This window comes from Polypterus senegalus, chromosome 17, assembly GCF_016835505.1.
Source record: "Polypterus senegalus isolate Bchr_013 chromosome 17, ASM1683550v1, whole genome shotgun sequence".
In the NCBI taxonomy this organism is placed as follows: domain Eukaryota; kingdom Metazoa; phylum Chordata; class Cladistia; order Polypteriformes; family Polypteridae; genus Polypterus; species Polypterus senegalus.
This window is the reverse complement of record NC_053170.1, coordinates 48,908,922-48,930,254: the sequence shown is the minus strand read 5'-3', so window position 1 is coordinate 48,930,254 and position 21,333 is coordinate 48,908,922. Positions and strand designations below refer to the sequence as shown.

The following is a 21,333-nucleotide window of genomic DNA, read 5'->3' as shown; positions in this document are numbered from 1 at the left end:
CCTGGTTTAATGACCACGATATCACTGTACTTGATTGGCCAGCAAACTCTCCTGACCTAAACCCCATAGAATAGAGAATCTCTAGGGTATTGTCAAGAAGAAGATGAGACACCAGACCCAATAATGTAGACGAGGCAAAGGCTGCTATCAAAGCATCCTGGGCTTCCATAACCCCTCAGCAGTACCACCTCCATGCCACGCCGCATTGATGCAGTAATTCATGCAAAAGGAACCCCGACCAAGTATTGAGTGTGTACATGGACATACTTTTCAGTAGGCCAACAGTCCTAGATTAAAAATCCTTTTTTTTTTATTGGTCTTATTTAATATTCTAATTTTCTGACATACTGAATTTTTAGTTTTCATTACCTGTAAGCTATAATCAGCAAAATGAAAAGAAATATATCAGTCTGTGTGTAATGAATCTATATATATATATATATATATATATATATATATATATATATATACTGTGTATATATTTATATATGTATATATGAGAGTCACTTTTTGAATTGAATTACTGAAATAATTGAACTTTTCGCTGATATTCTAATTTATTGAGATGCGCCTGTGGTGTTGGAGATATTCACTTTTGTTGAGATAAACAACAATCATTGTTTTTTTGAACCAGTGCTGTAGTGGGCCAATAAGCCTATCCCTGCGGCAGCGGGTGCCAGGCTGGAGCCAAGTGTGAAGAGAGTGGTAGTCTGATTTATGGTCACTAATCACCCTAGCTGCAGATCTTTGAGAGGTAGTATGAAAACATCAGTGCCCAGAGAAAATGGACATAGCAAGAATGCAAAACTCCATCATAGGCTTGAAGAAGCCGTGCTAACCATTGCGCCACCAGGCCCCATTAGCAGATATACAGCACAGAATGCGTATGGTGGAATGTTGTTTCTGATTAGTTTCTAATGTTCTATGCTCTGTTTTACAAATGTAGGCTCATTACCAACACTGAGATGAGTTCCAGTTTAAGAAGAGTCTTTTATACACATTGTTATTTGAAACAAATTACATTCAGAATTCTACACAAAAAAGCAGTTAATAGTCAAGTAAAACAACATTGAAAAATAATGAAACACATTACGTGAAATACAGAGAAAACCATAAATTATTGCTTTTTTGCCACTACAGTACAAGACACAGATTTTTTTTAACAAAACAGTGTAACAGTAACAATATTGTTCTTTTTTTGTCGACAAGACAGTAAAGAACTGGGTGCATTTTCAAGAGCCTATTCACCTTCTGATTCGGCCATTAATGTGCAGCCTCTTCTTTACTTTCTAAGCAAATGTCTTCCACTTACCTAAGTGCTTCTTTTTGCTTTTACCAGACTGATATGAACGGGTTTACTTCGCTGGCTTACATCCAGCAAGGAGGCAGCAGTGACTTTCCTTTTTGTGGTTCATTTACAATGAGCCCCACTATCTCCACAACAGAAAGCAAGCAGATCCACGGAGTACAAAGAGCTGCATTCACAGAGCCTTGAAACGCTGAGGCGTGAGTTTCGGGTATTATGTGTTAGCATGCAGATCCTTTTGTGATTTCCTTCAAGTACATAGGCAGTGTCAGCATCTGTCAGAAGATGACACAAATTTGGGACTGTTGTTATCAGATTATATCTTGTACATTTACTTTTGAATGAATACTAAATATCAATACTAGCAAACATTTTGAAATGTGTAACGTGAGCTAAGGGGCAAAGCACGAGCATTATGGATGCCATCAGTGCAAACAAGGAATAGGAAAGGAATTTACGTTTACAGTTCTTGTAAAGTGAAATCAAACATTTTGAAATAAAATATTGCAGTTATCCGAGACGGGTACATGCTGTCAGTATACACGTTTCACATCTTTGATTAAATAACTGCATTCATTTATTTAGTCAGTTAGTTTTTGGCTGTGGTTCTAATGCTGTAACGTATAGGAGACCCCCAATAGGCAGAGCAGTTCAAGCTGAGTCACTTACTGCCTGTGTGATAACTGGTGTGTAGTAAGATGTATATAATGCTAACGTATTTTACCCACAATGCCTCTCATAAAAAGGGTAAAGTCAGTGGGTGGTTCATTCCAGTTTACTGTACTTGAGTTAAGTACGAGACGGACATTTATGAGCGTCTCCAGCTGTTCCTAACTAAAAGACAGAAAAAAGAAAACGAAACCACCAAGATTCAGCAGACTACGGACATTGACATACTGCTCAAAAAGATACAGCAGAAACAAAAATTTGTCCGATATTGTCAATGCTCCAAGATGAAAACTTTGAAAGTGGTCAAAGGACCAAGCCTCCACGATACTGCGCGTGATAAATAAAGCGCATCTGAAAATAAGGGAAGGATAGAGAGAACCTTTGTTTTCCATATCAGTGAGACGAGTCGCGATTCGTTGAGTGAGGCTCTATTGTAAGTTTGTACTTGTCACAAATGTGAGAAGGGAGATGCCCCGTTGTGATCGTTATCCCCACTGCTCCCCTGAGGGATTAAGTGAAGCACAAATACTTCTGGTGGGAAGTAATAATCCAAAATGCAGAGCCTAATATATTGTGATAGCAGCCCTAGATGGGATGAGGCCTTCCATTTCACTTTTTAACAGATACACCCTGATAAGGCTTTTCAAAGACATTTACAATGCATTTAGAACATTAAATATACATTTAAAAATATGACATTTAACAGATTGAACAAACATTTTACTCGTATGAGAAAATGCACCCAGTTTCCCCAACAGACACTAAAATGCTATACAAACGTGATAATCTGACGACGTGTTCCTTAAATCGGTGCTCTGCCTCTGAACGGTTCTCGATCTGAATGGAGCTGCAGAGCGTCAGGCTAAGTCCAACCTGCGCCATTCATCTGAACCTCTTGGACCAAGTGACTCCACTTCTGACATTCTGAAAAAGGCAATCTGCAGTTTCAGGTAGCTTTTACGAATGTAGCCAACATCCTTCACTTACACTGTGAAAGGCGTCAGGACTTAAAACAGCAGTCAAAGTGTCATGTAATTACGAATAAAAAGCACTGAGCAAATCCACAACGCTAGAGCCTGGTCTGCCAGATTTGCCTGTTTAAAAATGTTACTTGCAGTTATGTCCCCAGCCAGTATGATGCATGTTTAAAAGCTGAAAGCAACTTAAACGTTACATTACATTCTGAGCATATTCTACTTGACTCTAGGGAATCTAGTCTATTTTCTGGCAGTAAATAATAGATACACATGCAGAACCGTGTCCTTTTCTGGCTACACTTCTTACTTTACAAAGAAAATTTCCATATATACACCTTCTATTCCACAAACAATGCAAAATACAAAAGTTAAAATGTTTACTTTTATTTTCTTTATACTATTTACTCTGGCCTACTTTTATGTTAAGATCTTTCCTATCATTTTATCTGAAACACAAAAGGTAGGTAGAATGTTAAAAAAAATATATATATATACAACAAACATGGAAACCAAGTTATGAAATGACTACTAATCTGGAACAAAATGACTAGTGTTTTCTAAAAAATGGGATATTTGATATTTTCAGGGTTATTTTAGTTTTGCCATCTGCTTCTTGAAATGCGATTTGTACGTATACTTTTATTATTTGGCCTGTCATATGTACTGGATTTGTTTGTGCGCACGTATTTATAACTGGTGTTGGTAACACTTCTTTAAGGTAAAGTACATAAACACAAAAGTCTAAATACATTTGTATCTCTGTAAAAATGTACACAAAAATGTAAACACACATTGGTCACCTGTTACCGTCAAGTGCCACACATACTGCACAATACTCTCCCTGTTTTACATGTTAAACATGCATTTTACAGCTGATGTATTACGTTTTTTTGTTTTTTCTTTCATTTGTTCAAGGTATAATTACAAAACATCTAAAATGTGTATATATTTTTAGGGGGATTGCGTATGTTTATAGTGTGTGTGTGTATATGTATATACTGCATTTAATAGGCATAGAGATTTAGATTATTATATGAATTTGTTTTTCAGTTTTATGCTCCCTAGTTCCACAAATATTTGATTCTTTTGTAAAGAGCTATATATACTAAACCTCTGTGAGTAAAACAAACTCCGATCAAAACTTCTTAAGCTAATTTTTTTTTTTATAAATCACATCTATTAGGTTTTTGAAATGTAAAACAGACGTAACTTTTACACAAAGGTCCCTCTGCTCAGTCTTGAATAAGCTTTCAAGCTATGCTGCATAACAAAATACAATCAAACAAGCAAATTAAAAAACAAAAAAAAAAAAAAACAATGCGAGAAAGTGCTTCGGATGAAAACAGTATGTGGACTTGGCCTTCAAGAATGCAACAGTACCCATGAGCTCAGCTTTATAGTCTTCTGCGCTTAGAGAACCACTACTCACCCTAGTCTGGTATTTGCATTTGTCTGATTATTCATGCAACATATCTTTAATAAGATATGAAAAGAACAAAATAATGCCATTTTAATTAAATAATTCTGGTAGAGCTTCTGGGCGTCTTGTTGGAATGATCTTCTGTTTCGGTGGCTTGGCGTCCTCTTCTTCTTCAGTCTCGCTCTCACAGACATGTACCACGACACTGGGGGTTGACTCTGTCCCTGCATGAAGCTCATATTTCTCTCCTATGGAGAAGAAAACAATATAACACATTGCAAGATGATTCCCTCTTAATAAGTACAGGGTGAGTCAAAATGATGTTAACATTTGAATAGCGGAAACAATTTATTCACAAAATATATTTCATATGTGCCAGGTGATTTACAGGAATGTCTCAACCTCTTCGTCATCATGTTCAACACATGTACCATATGTGGCACATAAATTGTCCCCAAAATTGTATACAAGTATATACATAGCAGTACCGTTAGTGTTAACATAATTTTGATTCGCCCTGTATTTGTTTTAACTGAAAGAACAAGGTGTATTTAAGGTTCTCCTTCCTTCTGTAAACTCTTTGCTTGTATATTATTTAATGTGAAATAGGTAGCCCAATTACTGTTAGAACTTTTTTCTTATTACTACTAGGGGGCTTCGCTTGCCAACCCCCATGTGGGCCTTACGCACAGTCATTTCCTGATATGTCGCTTGAGACGAATCGTGCTGTGCTTTTGGATAAACACAAATATCAACTCTGTCTTTGATATCTCCCTCTTTTGAAACTATTATTGCTGACAATTCGTCACATGTTGGTTTATTATATACTAGCAAAATACCCGCACTTTGCAGAGCAGAAGTAGTGTGTTAAAGAAGTTATGAAAAAGAAAAGGAAACATTTTAAAAATAACGTAATATCCCTGACCATCTCATCTTTGTTGTCAGCCGTTGTAAAGATAACAGGTTTCATTCATTGAAGTGTTCACTGCCCAAATCGGTACTCGTGAATCTAAGATGTTTAACAGGCATTCCCGGTATTAAGTTGTGGATTTGCCTGCGAATATTTAGCGGCAGTGTGTCTATGAACTTAATTTAAACTTAAGCTTTACACCTTGCTTTCCTATTGATATGTCTACAAAGGCTTGTTCAGATTCAGAGGGTTGTTCCTTTCTTACTGCATCAATAAGCAGCTCGTCTTCCTCTTTATCTGAGACATCACACACTGAATGCACGGGTTTACCTTTCCCAGTCCTGCAAACTTTAGCGAAGTGGTTCAATTTACCATATTTTTTACTCTCTCTTCCTTTAGCTGGACATTGACTTTTTTTCCACCGTGTGGTTTGTTTCCGCAGTAGGTGAACTTATGAATATGCGTGTATGCGTCAGTTGTTTCATATTCTATTGCTGCCATCTCATTTGTGCAATGCATTTTTTGTTCAGCGCTCATTGGAGCTCTTGCTTGTTCTCTGCGTACTGCGTTCACAGTCAGTTCACGTGAGCCCCTCAGAGTACATACATCGAAGGTTCTCAGCTGTGGTTGTGCTATCTTGTGTGATCTTGCGATCTCCACGGCTTTATTTAATGTTAGCTCAGACCTGGCACTTAAGTTTCTCTCGCACTTTTGCTGAGTTTGTGCCAAACACTATTCTATCCCTGACAATCTCATCTTCGTTTGCATAAGCACAGTCCTTCACCCGCGAATATTTAACGGCAGAGTGTCTATTGGATTGCTGCTGACGGACGGCCTTATATGGGCAGGCACTCAATTACGTGGGAGGCGTGACGATGCGGGACACAACTCTGTCTCACACGACGACCGAGCTGCAGGTTATGGCCGTATATATGTACGTAATTAGGTTCCAGTTATGACCATTAACACGTAGAATTTCGAAATGAAACCTGCTTAACTTTTGTAAGTAAGCTGTAAGGAATGAGCCTGCCAAATTTCAGCCTTCTACATACTTGGGAATTTGGAGAATTAGTGATAACTCAGTCAGTCAGTGAGGGCTTTGCCTTTTATTAGAATAGATGTGAGCATGATCTTTCGGATTCTTGAATATAGACCAAGAAAACTTCTTTGTCTGTGTTTTTCAGATAAATTTTGTGTAAAGTGCGATACTTTTGGATAGATGGATCTGTATCCTTTATTGACTGTAGAATTTCTAATATATCCGATTGTTTAACCCTTTTGATTCCACATTGCATCACTTCTCCGTAATCATAAATACAAACCTGACCAAATTGTGCTTTCTTTGAAATTAAACTTGTCTTAGCTTTAATTGTTGCAGGACCACAGATTGTGATAGCATATGGTCCTGAATCGTGTAAATCTACGTTTTGAGCATTGAATGATGCGAACATGAACAGATTAATGTAGATGTGGATATTTTATGGTGGCGCAGTGGTAGCGCTGCTGCCTCGCAATTAGGAGGTCCGGGTTCGCTTCCCAGGTCCTCCCTTCGTGGAGTTTGCATGTTCTCCCCGTGTCTGCGTGGGTTTCCTCCGGGCGCTCCGGTTTCCTCCCACAATCCAAAGACATGCAGGTTAGGTGGATTGGCGATTCTAAATTGGCCCTAGTGTGTGCTTGGTGTATGGGTGTGTTTGTGTGTGTCCTGCGGTGGGTTGGCACCCTGCCCAGGATTGGTTCCTGCCTTGTGCCCTGTGTTGGCTGGGATTGGCTCCAGCAGACCCCCGTGACCCTGTATTCGGATTCAGCGGGTTAGAAAATGGATGGATGGATGGATATTTTGCCTGTAGAGTTTGTGGGTTTCACTTTCACCAAACAACAAACCTTTTAATTGTCGAGGATAGGCCTGTTCATTGGGAAGAAACACTACTTTTCCCTGATGGCGACATGAATTAGATGATCTACAAGTCTCTGACTTAAACTTTAAAGCCGAACAATATCTACATACTTCTGTCATATGACCTATGTCAATTTATTCAATCTCTTTTCGCTGTTCTGGTATTTCACCGAGTAATAATTTCTCTTTGTTAGTGCTAATGCAATGTTTACTATCAGTTTTTTGAGACTTTCCAATTTTAGTATGTTCATTATCTCTAACCTGCTCTGCATGGGTATCGCGCCAACATTTTTTAACCTGTTTATGACGTTCTATTTTGTCTTCTACTCTTTGTCTTTTATTTCCTGACCCTGCTTGGACCTGCTAGGTTTTCAGTTACACTTGGTCTGGGCTGATTATAACTTTCTTTATTTCCTGAATCTCTTGCAACAAAGTCTCATCTCGCGGGACTTGAAATTATCTCTTTGAAAATGTCTTGTCTCATCCCAGGATTTTTTGTATATAATAGAGAGATATATGCATGAACAGAGTTTTAAAATTCAAATAACAGGTGTAAATAAATGCTATCAAAGTGAGATTTGCTTTGCATTTACTGATAGATTGTCAGGGGCAACCACCAAAGCCACCAAGCATTTATGATGGAGTACAATAGTTTTGTTAATCCAGTCTGTCCTCATTCAGTACCTGGTACTATAGTGCATCACACCTACAGTGGGTTGCAAAAGTTTGGGCAACCTTGCTAATAGTCATTATTTTCCTGTATAAATCGTTGGTTGTTACGATAAAAATGTCAGTTAAATATATCATATAGGAGACACACACAGTGATATTTGAGAAGTGAAATGAAGTTTATTGGATTTACAGAAAGTGTGCAATAATTGTTCAAACAAAATCAGACCAGCACCAAAAACCTACAACATCATCTTGCAGCAGATGGAGTCACTGTGCATCGTTTAACCATTCGGCGCACTTTACACAAGGAGATGCTGTATGCGAGAGTGATGCAGAGGAAGCCTTTTCTCCGCCCACAGCACAAACAGAGCCGCTTGAGGTATGCTCAAGCACATTTGGACAAGCCAGCCTCATTTTGGAATAAGGTGCTGTGGACTGATGGAACTAAAATTGAGTTATTTGGGCATAACAAGGGGCGTTATGCATGGAGGAAAAAGAACACAGCATTCCAAGAAAAACACCTGCTACCTACAGTAAAATATGGTGGTGGTTCCATCATGCTGTGGGGCTGTGTGGCCAGTGCAGGGACTGGGAATCTTGTCAAAGTTGAGGGACGCATGGATTCCACTCAGTACCAGCAGATTCTGGAGACCAATGTCCAGGAATCAGTGACAAAGCTGAAGCTGCGCCGGGGCTGGATCTTTCAACAAGACAATGATCCGAAACACTGCTCAAAATCCACTAAGGCATTCATGCAGAGGAACAAGTACAGCGTTCTGGAATGGCCATCTCAGTCCCCAGACCTGAATATAACTGAAAATCTGTGGTGTGAGTTAAAGAGAGCTGTCCATGCTCGGAAGCCATCAAACCTGAATGAACTAGAGATGTTTTGTAAAGAGGAATGGTCCAAAATACCTTCAACCACAATCCAGACTCTCATTGGAACCTACAGGAAGTGTTTAGAAGCTGTAATTTCTGCAAAAGGCGGATCTACTAAATATTGATTTCATTTCTTTTTTGTGGTGCCCAAATTTATGCACCTGCCTGATTTTGTTTGAACAATTATTGCACACTTTCTGTAAATCCAATAAACTTCATTTAACTTCTCAAATATCACTGTGTGTGTCTCCTATATGATATATTTAACTGACATTTTTTATCGTAACAACCAACGATTTATACAGGAAAATAATAACTATTAACAAGGTTGCCCAAACTTTTGCATCCCACTGTATTCGATTATCTCCTCTTCTAGACTCCTAGTAATGGTTTGTACATTTTTAGCACAATTCTCTTTCTGAACAGTAGAGGGCATTGTTACACCAGAGGAGAACTTGAGTGCTCTTAGCAATAGCTGAAAAGAAAAAGGGCGCAACCCGTGTAAATGCCACAAGAGACTTGAGTGTTAAAGTTTGGAAATTACTGTCTTTTTAAGGCATGGGACATACTAACTACCAGCATAAACAAACAAATTCAGAGATTTTCAAAGTTGAGCCATGGGAGACATTACAATTAACAATGAGACTAAAATTAGTAACAGCTATCTGTTCATTTACTTCATTATATAATACAAGCAATGAGGAAAATTCCTTTAAAAGCATGCTTTCTATTAAACAGCAGCATAGTTCTAAACGTTGATCAGAATATGTGAAAATAAGGAGCTGGATTACCGCATTTAATGCTGGCTATCTCAGTGAATTTATTTACTTTAAATACATACCTGGCCCCAGCTTGGCAACAGCACACAGCAAATCATAATTGATGACCGGTGTTGCATCCTCAATCTGACTCCAGCCCACTGGTGGGGAGGCGGGTGGCGAGATGAGGAACTGTTTGACAGGCTGAGGAGGTGCCAAGTAAGATTTGTCCATGTCTTCACTGGTGTTCTGCACCTGATTTATGAAAATAAACACAAGGAGATCAGGGGAAAAGTCAGCACAAAAGCCTTCACCACTAAACACCTGACTGATATGCAATAGAGCACACAGTCATATGCAGGAAAAAAAATGATTAAATACAGAAGAATTGTGAGTCAGGATTTAATTAAAACATTACTGACCTAGAAAGTGGTGTTCTGTAGGCACAAAAAAGTAGTTAATATCAAGCACCAGGCTATAAAGCATTCCAAAGCAAGAGAGGAAACGGGTCCAGAATGCACACAAGTGAACCAGTGTGACTTTGTAGGCCATTGACAGCAGATGTCACACTGCCATAAGGTTCTTAATCAAACACATATTAGCCTTCTTGATAACAGATGTGAAAAAGCATGCGACAGGTGCTAGTTTTACCTGTGCAAAGTAAAGTTTGAGTTTTTTTCCATTAAACTCTGATTCATGAAGCTCTATTCTGGCTCTGGCTGCGGTTTCTGGTGTGCTGAAGTTGATTCGCACCCTTCTAAAGCTTTTGAAGAGCTGGAATGTGACATGTTCGTCATAGATTCGGAAGAGAGCCTCAAATCGTTCCTAGAGGGAATAACACAAAATTCAGAAATGAGTATCAAGCTACTTAACCTTCACTTTTGAAAAGAGTGAATGATGCATCTGAACAAGTTAAGAAAAAAAAATTCAGACCAGATGTAAAAACTACAGCTTAAATTTTTTCTACAATCTAAAGTTGATTTGGAAAGAGCAGGACTTGATCCAAAAATCTTTCAGGAAATATTCCATTGATTATGTAATCAGCTGCACCTTGTAATAAAAAATAGAAGCTAGAAAGGCAAAAGAGACAAATGCGTTTGTTTATAGACTATTCTTTCATCCAAAGGTTTTTAGAATTTTTTAGAACAATGAACTACTAATTACCACTGGCATACCTACATTAATGGCAGGCGGAGCCCTTCTTCCAAAGTGCAAGAAGTTAAGTAAGTAGTAAACTTGCCTCAATAAGGAATATGGCATTACCTGTATATATTATTATTTTTTATGTAATGATATTATATTATGAGTATTTGTTTACGTTCCTGCTTTCCTAATATTTGATGCTGATGTTGAGATATCTTGTAATACTATCTGTCATTGGGTGGTTGTACAGTATGACAAAGTAATACAGTATACAGATCTTCATTTTGTGTCATTTTTATGGCATTTTCTGGCTAACATTTTATCATCACAGTTGCTGGTGGCCTAATAAATTCTGAATACTAAAGCTTCATCCACACATAAAGCTTACTGCATCCTTTGCTGCCCTCCATGGCCATTACAACCCCTTCAGTTTTGCACTGCCCCTTTATTGCAGCACCAGTGATCTTTTCTTTATCGCATCCTCACACACATACACATTCCTACCGCCATCTCCGTCTCACAATGCTCACTTGGCCTCAGAGGTAATAACATCTGTACTCACTTTCCCCAACTCTGTCAGTCAATCCGAGCCAGGATCTCCTTATTTACTGGCGGCCATGTACATAGACCAGCGGATTTAAGCAGGTCTCAAGAGTGCTGCTCTTTAAGTGTTTGATCATCTCTCTGTCTGCCACATCCCGCTCTCATTCACTCTTTCTCAAACATCCAGATGGCTCTGAGCCTTCTGACAGCATCTCTCTTAACAGGCTTTTGTTACGTCCACCCGAATTTTCATGACAAAAACACCCCTACTGCCAATATGAACCACACATCTCTTAACGAGTGAATGATTATAAATGTATTTGTTAGACCGGTCTGGCAGATTTGCACTCCAGTGGCATCTGAATCATGGTAGTTTTAGACTGTATATGCCTAACTGAATGAAGCAAGAGATTTCAATGCAGTTTGTGTCTGCCATGCCCAGGATGTGGCACAATTTTCAGATTGCTGTGCTTGTCTTCTAACAGAAATGAATATTATTACTCACCATAAACATTTTTTACCCACAATTCTTTTTAAATTTATTATAAAATTTTCAACCACATCTGCGTTTTCATATTTTAGGGTGTTATAACATAATCTGCATTGTGCTGGTGTCTGATTCATTTATGCCTTGTGCCCAGTGACACCAGTACAGGTTATGCTCTCCTTTGGGCTGAAATTCGATCGACATACTTGAGAATGCTGTTGCATACAGATACAAAGTATTGAACCACTCTCCAGTGACCATCTAAACAGATGATCGTGCAAACCGTGGTCTTCACAAGACACAGAATTAGATGAACGAAGTCCACTGTAAGAGAATTGTGTTTCTGGGACAAAAACACCACTTACAAATAACACAGAACTGGGCAACGTCATACAGAATGCCTTCATAATTTCCTTTATTGTGTGCCAGTGTGGGTAGTACAAGGGTCACCAGGGAGTGTTATGTTCTGTATGTGTGCTGGGTGCCCTGGAAGGACAAGAGATAGGAGCACCCATATGTAGAAGAGAGAGATGCCACCTAGGCAGAAGCACATAGTGCTTTCCCAGGATGCTGAAGAGCTGGTGACCCATCTGTAGGCAGGTATATGTGTTGTTCCTATAAAAGAGAATGAAGCGAGGCAGGGAATCCGAGTAATACAGGCCACATGGTCCCAGAAGGGAATATTTGGGACTATGTTGTTGTTGTAAAAGACCAGGTGGCATGGATGCTGCCAGGGAGATCCAGACTTGTAAAGGCAACTAAAGGGCAACTAACAGTTCAGCGGTGCAAGCTGCCCGAGGGAGTTCTAGCCTTATGTTCCTGGAGTAGATACAGGGTCAACACCAACCCAAGAAATGATGAGGTGGTATATTTAAGTCTGGAGTAGAGACAGTTGGTGACAAAAGCTCAATTGATGGGAGGATGACAAGGCAGTGATTGTGTGTAGCATTATGGTGGGTAAGTGGGTGAGCTACTGTATCTTGCAGGACAAATGAGGGTAGGCCCTGAAGGACAGCCAAGTTTTGGTTTATTTATTTGTACTTTTCACTATCCCAGTTGTGATGCTTACACCTTTGGATTATTTAATGAAGGTTGTGCACATATTTTTTGCACGTTTTGCTACAATTTAAAACTATTATTTTTATATTTATATAACTTGTGGTGGGCAGGCGCCCTGCCCGGGATTTGTTCCCTGCCTTGTGCCCTGTGTTGGCTGAGATTGGCTCCAGCAGACCCCCGTGACGCTATAGTTAGGATATAGTGGGTTGGATAATGGATGGATGGATAACATTTATGCCACCATTTTATGTACTGTTTACTCCTGCATTCAGTCGCCATTTTGTACATTTTTCAAAATGTCATACAGAATGCCTTCATAATTTCCTTTGTGTGCCAGGGTGGATAGTACAAGGGTCACCAGGGAGTGTTATGTTCCGTATGTGTGCTGGGTGCCCTGGAAGGACAAGAGATAGGAGCACCCATATGTAGAAGAGAGAGATGCCACTTAGGCAGAAGCATGCAGTGCTTTCCTGGGATGCTGAAGAGCTGGTGATCCATCTGTTGGGAGGTATGTGTGTTGTTCCTATAAAAGAGAATGAACATATGATGACTATAAAGCTTTGTGGTCACAGATCACCATGTTCGTTGCATTATGATGTCATCTTCGAGCGCCTATACTTAGCAATGGTCTGAACTACCTGAACTATTATGACGTGTGCTGTTTTCCAATGAAGAGTCCTTGCAAACGTCCCTCTTCTGTATTTTTTGATTTAATGCTTACGCTTTGACTCTTTGGTTGGCTAGATCTTGTCGTTTCTGATTCTGGCATGGCTTTAGGCTTTGGTTTGTTCCTGCATCTTTGGGGCTGTCAGGCGGAGTGGTGGCTCTGAGGCTAGGGATCTGCACTGGCATTCGGAAGGTTGAAGGTTCGAATCCCATAAATGCCAAAAGGGACTCTGCTCTGTTGGGCCCTTGAGCAAGGCCCTTAATCTGCAATTGCTGAGTGCTTTGAGTAGTGAGAAAAGTGCTATATAAATGCAAAGAATTATTATTATTATTATTATTCCTCACAACTAAGCTGTGACCATTTCTTGTGGGCAGAGTACAATGCATGTAGTCATCTCTCCCTTTTATTATTTTATTTCACTTTACTGACAACCAGCTTTAAGGGGATGTGTAAAAGTGCATTGCCAAGACATTGACAGTTCTGGAAAGTGCAGTAGTGTAATACAAATGCAAAACTGAGCATCCATATTAGAAGGAACTTATCAGGAAGGGAATCAATATGCTTATAGGAGCTCTTCCATGGCAAAGTTAGGCGGCAGTATCCACAAAGCAATAATGTTCTGGGTGCATAATACTGTAAATCTCACCATCTTGTATGAGTGATAAAGAGAAAGCTACTGTTAAAAAAAACACTCACCTGAAATATTATAGAAGGCGTGTGAAAGACTGAAACAAAATAAAATTTTTTTTTTTTTTTTTGCTTATTTAGTACTACTTTTACCACAAGTAAATGCCCTATGGTGCACTGGTTAGTGCTGCTGCCACAAATCTCTAGTGCCCTGGGTTAAATTTCCAGTGCAGTTTGTGTGGTTTTCCTTATCGACTTTTGTGTTTTCTCTGGAGACTCTGATTTCCTCGTACATCCCAAAAACAAGCACAATAGGCTGACAGGTGACTCTAAATTGTTTCTCAATGAGTAAATATGCCTGCAGTGGACTGGCACTGGCTGCTAAGTTAGGCTGTGGCAGCCGGTATTGGAATAAGTGGGTTTGGAAAATGAATTATTAAGAATAATACCACATATTATCCTGAGAATATTATCCCCTACTGTGCCATGTAGCTTTGGCAACATCATCATCATCCTCCTATGGGGATGTTTCTTTATATTTGGGTGTGAAAAGTTCAGAAAATAGAAAGTAAAGTGAACACAAAAATGCACATCATGTAGCTGGACAGAAGCTGGAGTTTGACAGAAGATTAATTTTTTCTATCATTTTCACCTATAATTTTCACCAAAGCAGACACTAACAAGTAAAGACTTGAGAAAAGAATATGTTATCTTTGGGTTTTTTGTGTGTCTATATTATTTGGAGAATTTTATTCCTGTTTGCATTATAGGGCTTTTGTGTTTATTAGTGTCATAAAAGCCCAGTTGAATACAATAACATTTCTCATATAATATGATTAATGTTTATCGCCACAGTGTAATGTTACAAAGGGAAACCACTTGAAAGTCAACTGGTATTCAAGGAAGAGTGTTGAGTGAAAAAGAGCTGTAACTCTAAGGTAGTAGCAGTACGCAACCAAGCAGAGGATATTTTTTAGGATAACAGTAACAATCCTGTTTTCATTCTTGCTAAACAAAGGACTACAACAATGCAAATCATGTCTAAAAATGTAGGCGACTTTACATCCTTTGAAGCATTCAATTTAAATATTAAAACAGATTCCAACACAATTATAGTGCTAGTCTACAGACCTCCAGGGCCATATTCATTGTTCATGACTGAATTTAGCAACCTTTTATCTAATTTGGCTATAAATTATCATCACGTAGTACTGATGGGGAATTTTAATGTACACATTGATGTGGAAACTGACACATTTAGCAAATGTTTTACTTCCATCCATCCATTTTCCAACCTGTTAAATCCAAACATAGGGTCACGGGGGTCTGCTGGAGCCAATCCCAGCCAACACAGGGTGCAAGGCAGGAAACAAACCCGGGCAGGGCGCCAACCCACCGCAGATGTTTTACTTATTTGTTAAATTCAGTAGGATTTTGTCACAATGTCAAAGGTCCAACTCATAATCATAACCACACATTAGATTTAATTATAACTTAAAAAGTTGAAATTCAAAATTAAAATATTACTCCATTAAATTATTTCCGATCACTACTTAATTACATTTGATTTAGTCCTGCTCTTGTCAACGCACTCACAGATTAAAACAAAGATAGTGCAACATCTAGATTGTAACTCTGTTTCAAAATTTATAGATACTTTGAGTAAGTTGAGTGTAATTGTGGAAAACCATTTAGATCAGTTAACATCAAATGTAAACATGGAAAACAATTTAGATCAGCTAACATCACATTATAATGTGACCTTGAGAGATGCTCTGGACACAGTGGCTCCCCTTAAAACAAAAGTGATCAAAGCACATAGAAACTCTCCCTGGTTTAATGAAAACACTCGAGCTCTTAAATTAGAGTGTTGAAAACTGGAGTGCAGATGGAGAACAACAAAGCTACATGTCTTTCAAATTGCATGGACTGAGAGTGTTAAAAAATTTAAAAAAGCTCTCTTTAAAGCTCGCTCAGAATACTATTCTACAATAATAGATAGCAATAATAAAAATCCTCGGTACTGTTTAGAACAGTGGCTAAATTAACAAATGGAATTTCAGATCTACAGTGCAAAATACCAACAGATATTAGCAGTACAGACTTTATGAACTTCTTCAATGAGAAAATTAAAATATAAGATCCCAGATCTCAGCATCACAGTACAAACCAAATACTAGCTTAGCAGACCCTGTCTCACATTGCATTCAGCACTTTAATAATTTTAATCCTGTAACTGAGCAGGAAGTCTTAACTTTAATTTCTAAAATGAAGCCCACTACTTGTTCCCTAGATCCAGTGCCAACAAAACTAGTAAAAAGTGCAATGGATGTTCTTGCAGCCTATTCTAACCATTATCAATAGTTCATTATTGCATGGCACAGTACCTGATGCACTAAAAGTGTCAGTCATTAAACCATTACTTAAAAAGTCAGACCTAGACCCACACATACTAAATAATTATAGGCCTATTTCAAATTTACCCTTTCTCTCTAAAATACTAGAAAAGTAGTCGCCAATCAGCTTCAGTCACACCTTACGCATTACAATTTATTTGAGAAATTCCAGTCTGGTTTCCGCACTAGTCATAGTACAGAAAGGCACTAACACGGGTTGTAAATGACATTCTGATATCCTCTGATGAAGGAAACTCCACTGTAATTATGTTGTTAGACTTAAGTGCAGCATTTGACACCATTGACCATTCTATTTTACTGCACAGGCTAGAAAATGATGTTGGGCTTACAGGCACTGTGCTCACTTGGTTTAGTTCTTATTTATCAAATCGATTCCAGTATGTACAGAAATGTGCTGACAGTACTCCATCATTATACACAGAAGTTCGAATATGGTGTCCCACAGGGCTCAGTACTGGTACCTTTACTGTTCTCAATTTACATGCTATCATTAGGAAATATAATGTTAATTTTCACTCATATGCAGATGACACCCAGTTATACCTTTCATTTAAATCAAATGAAGTTTCTCCGATGTTGTCTTTAATTAGTTGTGTTAGTGAATTAAAGGAGTGGATGGATGAGAACTACTTGTCTTTAAATACAGATAAAACAGAGATGTTAATTGTTGGAGGGAATGACGCTGATCACAACAATATTTTGTCATCATTTAACTCAGTTGGAATCCCATAAATTTCACTGAATCAGCCCGAAATCTAGGAGTTATCTTTGACTCTAGCATGTCATTTAAAGCATATTACAAAGTGTCCAAATCATGTTTCTTCCATCTTAAAAATGTTGGGAAATTAAGGCACTTTCTAAATAAACAGGATTCTGAGAAATGAATTCACGCATTTATTTCTAGTAGGATTGACTACTGCAATGCGGTGTTCACTGGATGTTCAAACTAAAATGATGCTGCAAGAATTATTACAAGAACAAGAAAATACAAACACATCACTCCAGTTCTTAAATCTTTACACCGGCCTCCCAGTTAAGTTTAGGGCAGATTTCAAAATCCTCCTTTTAACATATAAAGCATTAAATGGCCAAGGTCCGCTTACTTGTCTGAACTTATCATGACTTACAAACCAGAGCACATTAAGATCTCAAGATGCCGGTCTGCTTATGATTCCAAGGATTAATAAAATAACAGTGGGAGGTCGAGCTTTTAGTTACAGGGCCCCTAAACTGTGGAATGGTCTGCCTGCTACAATAAGAGATGCCCCTTCGGTCTCAGCTTTTAAATCCCAGCTGAAGACTCACTAGTTCAGTTTAGCATATCCTGACTAGAGCTGCTGATTAACTGTAAAGACTGCTTCTCTGCTGTTAGTCATTAGCACTAAAACATAAGTAACATGATAGTTATAATTTGATACTAACCCTCACCTATTCTGTTTCTCTTCATGGTACTCAAATGTGGCACTTGGTGCCACAGCCCACCTGCCAAGTTGTTTGCCTGCCTAAGGTAAAGTCATCCCTGATGGAGGATCACAGGAATCATTGGAAAGAGGGGTCTTTTCATCGGATTAGCGCTATTTCAGCTGTGGAATGGCCAAATCGGGGAGGTAGCTTGATGGATGAGGTCTCCAGGACACTAAACAAATCCAAATCATATTATGTGATATCATGTACTGTTAAATTCTACTCTGTATTTCTAAAATTTTTTATTTTTATACTGTACTGAGGATTTGTTCTGTTCTGTGTATTGTACTGTATTGTATTGACCCCCTTCTTTTTGACACCCACTGCACGCCCAACCTACCTGGAAAGGGGTCTCTCTTTGAACTGCCTTTCCCAAGGTTTCTTCCATTTTTTTTCCCTACAAGGGTTTTTTTGGATGTTTTTCTTGTCTTCTTAGAGAGTCAAGGCTGGGGTACTGTCAAGAGTCAGGGCCTGTCAAAGTCCATTGCGGCACTTCTTGTTAAATTAAACCACATAGGAAGAGTAAGTTAGGATCCCAAAAATTCTAGGAGTCATTGGCAGATTCATTTTCTCAAGCACCCCCACTTTTTTGGTATTACTTCTTACAGAACTCTTCAGTTAGAGAAGACAAAGCCAGACTTGGCCACAAAAGCTTTTGATTAAGGAATTTCTATTAGGGAGAATTTCTAGGCTAACCCAAGGGGCTAAAAGCTTAAATATTTTAAGGATGATTATGTAATTTAACTGGGGTGACCACCACTTCATTCCAAAGCATATTCAATTAAGAGATTAAGTACTGCACTTGAAGAAACAAAATATTCTGTGGAAGTTGAAAAGAAAACAACAAATGTAAATAATTAATGGGCTTTGGATTCTATTCAGAACAACGTGACACCAAGAGAACTTCCAAGACTAATCAGGAAATGGCCAAATGTCAAGTTGAGCAGCCATCTGCCAAGCATTACACCGCTACTGTGTCACTGGAAAAGGGACAACATGTTACGTTATACTGCTTTGCATGCTGATTTTTTTTTTTAACAACTTTGACAAAGATATATTTCCATTAGGTAAAATAATCTTTTTTTGGAATGCCAAAGTTGTAACTTTTGAAGACTGAAACAGCACAACAGTGTTGTGGTTCTTCTGGTAGTATGACACCCTGTTTACCAGTTATGATTGCATCAAGGAGACAGCAATGCCTTGTACATTCATCCATTATACTTGGAGTGAGGATAACCTCAGCTTCATGTGTGGGAGCGAGTCAAGAGACAAGAAAGGACAGCTGCTGGGAAACAGAAGGGCTTGGATTCCAGTGTAGTGCATTTTCCTTTGAAAAAAAGACAGTAAAGCTACATGATGATACATTCTGATGTGTCTTTGTGTAGAAAATGTGCAGCTGGTCACAGTTTAATAAGCACACTGTGCTTCTCCACTGTGAGAGCTTTTAATATATAATTGATTTTCCATGGGTGCTGCAGGTTACCTGCATTAAAAAGCTGGATGAATAAGTGTGAACAGGGCTTTGGGGAGCAGTATTCTTGGTATTCCCTCTAAACCTTTAAAAACCCCGTAACGACTCTCTTTTTAATGAGTTTTGCTTTTCCAGATTTTAAAATTCTATTCAAATATTAGCATCAATTTTGCAAAGCTGTATGCTAAATGAAACTTGGCTGTTTTGCTCATCACGACTTACTAGAATTAAATCCTTTGTTGTTGGGCTGGCCAGAATATTGTTAAAATAACCTTTAGGAAGTACAGCCATTTTCTGGCATTTATTTGACTGCCTTGCACAAAATGTTCTAACAGATGGATCAACAGTGTGTTAGTATTTCTGTTGCAATGCAATGCAGTGTCTCTCTCCAACATCCATTGGTGCAATTATTTAAGAACTTTTTAAAGTACATGCTTTTTATTAAGCTCGATAAATAACATGGGGAGAAATGTGTTTTTTAGAAGAGGCTCATTAAATCAATACACAGATAAATAAAAATAGGTATACAGACACACAAAGGTCCAGAAGAATGGAAAAGGAAGAAAGTTAAAAAGAAAGAAACACTTCTGACTTTATAGGTACAGTCCCAGTGAGGCATTATGCAGGCATATTGCTGTTGGTATAAAGGAGCCCTATTTGCGTTTATTGACACACTTTTGGTGGATAATTTGTTGGATGAAAGTCCTCAGTGTTAGTGTGTCAGAGAGAGGGTGTGCAGCATTGTTCATAATGCCTATCAGTTTTGTTTTAATTCTCTCCTTCACTATTACTTCCAGGAATTCCAGAGTGTGTCCCATAACTAATCCTGCTTTTTTTAATTAGCTTGTTGATTCGGTGAGCTTCTCTTGAAGTGATGTTACCGGCCCAGCACAACACAGCGCAGAAAATCACACGGGCAATCACAGAGTTATAGAACATGTGAAGGATATCATTAACCACATTAAAAGAGTGTAGCCTCTTAAGAATAAAACAGTCTGCTCTGCCCTTTCTTATGTAGTTCCTCTGTGTTATGAGACCAGTGCAGGCTGTCATTGATATGGACCCTCAAGTACTTACTTACTAGGGCAGGGGTGGGTAGATTCAGTCCTGGAAGGCCGCAGTGGCTGCAGGTTTTTGCTCCAACCCAGTTGCTTAATCAGAAGCATTGGTCTTGCTTGTTAAGATTTCAAACCCTTATGGCTTATTTTAGTCTTAAACAGCTGTGGTCTTGGTTTTTAATTGCTCCTAATTAGCAATAAGATGCAAATGACAAAAGAAACTAGCATTTCTCCATTTAGCTTGTTACCATTTACACCTGTGTGTATTTCTTGTGCACTATTGGGTTTAATTAAATACTTGGAAGGAAAGTGAAAAGAAAAAAGTGAAGCAATGAGAATAACTCATCTGTTTTAGACTTCAAATCATTTGGATGATATCCTTAGAATGGAAAAAAATCTAGGATATGAGAATGACCTGACATAGCAGAGTTAAAGCACTAAAGAGCCCTGAAATTAAATAATTGGCAAGAATTGTTTTTTAATTAAGTAACTGGGTTGGAACAAAAACCTGCAACCACTGCGGCCCTCCAGGACTGACTTTGCCCACCCATGTACTAGGGGGTCACTACCTCTATATCCACTCCCTAAGTAGTGACCACCAGACAGAGAGGTTCTGGCACAGTGAAAGTCAATAACCAGTTCCTTGGTTTTGCTGATGTTTAGTTGAAGACTATATATATATATATATATATATATATATATATATATATATATATATATATATATATATATATATATATATATATATATATACTGTATATATATATATATAAAATTGAGAGAGAGAGAGAATTCTTTTAGTAAATCACAAAAAAAGTACAAAAGGCATGTCTCAAATGCACTCTGTATGATGAATAAAGATTAACCTCTAGCTGTAAAAAAGGATACCAGATTTAGAAGGGCAGTAAACTT

General features: G+C 38.4%; 1 protein-coding gene across 4 annotated transcripts in view; it reads right to left on the bottom strand.

The window, feature by feature from the left end:
* Positions 1 to 970: 970 nt before the first annotated feature.
* The window catches only part of rcan3 (regulator of calcineurin 3), a 110,886-nt gene continuing 90,523 nt past the window's right edge, over positions 971 to 21,333 (bottom strand). For all 4 annotated transcript variants that reach the window (XM_039739704.1, XM_039739706.1, XM_039739705.1 and 1 more), the window contains 3 exons: positions 10,137 to 10,310; positions 9,569 to 9,740; positions 971 to 4,620 (listed from right to left, as the gene is read on the bottom strand). In XM_039739704.1, the coding sequence (XP_039595638.1) occupies positions 4,463 to 4,620; positions 9,569 to 9,740; positions 10,137 to 10,310 (504 nt within the window). In that variant the 3' untranslated portion in view covers positions 971 to 4,462. The remainder of the gene's footprint in view (positions 4,621 to 9,568; positions 9,741 to 10,136; positions 10,311 to 21,333) is intronic.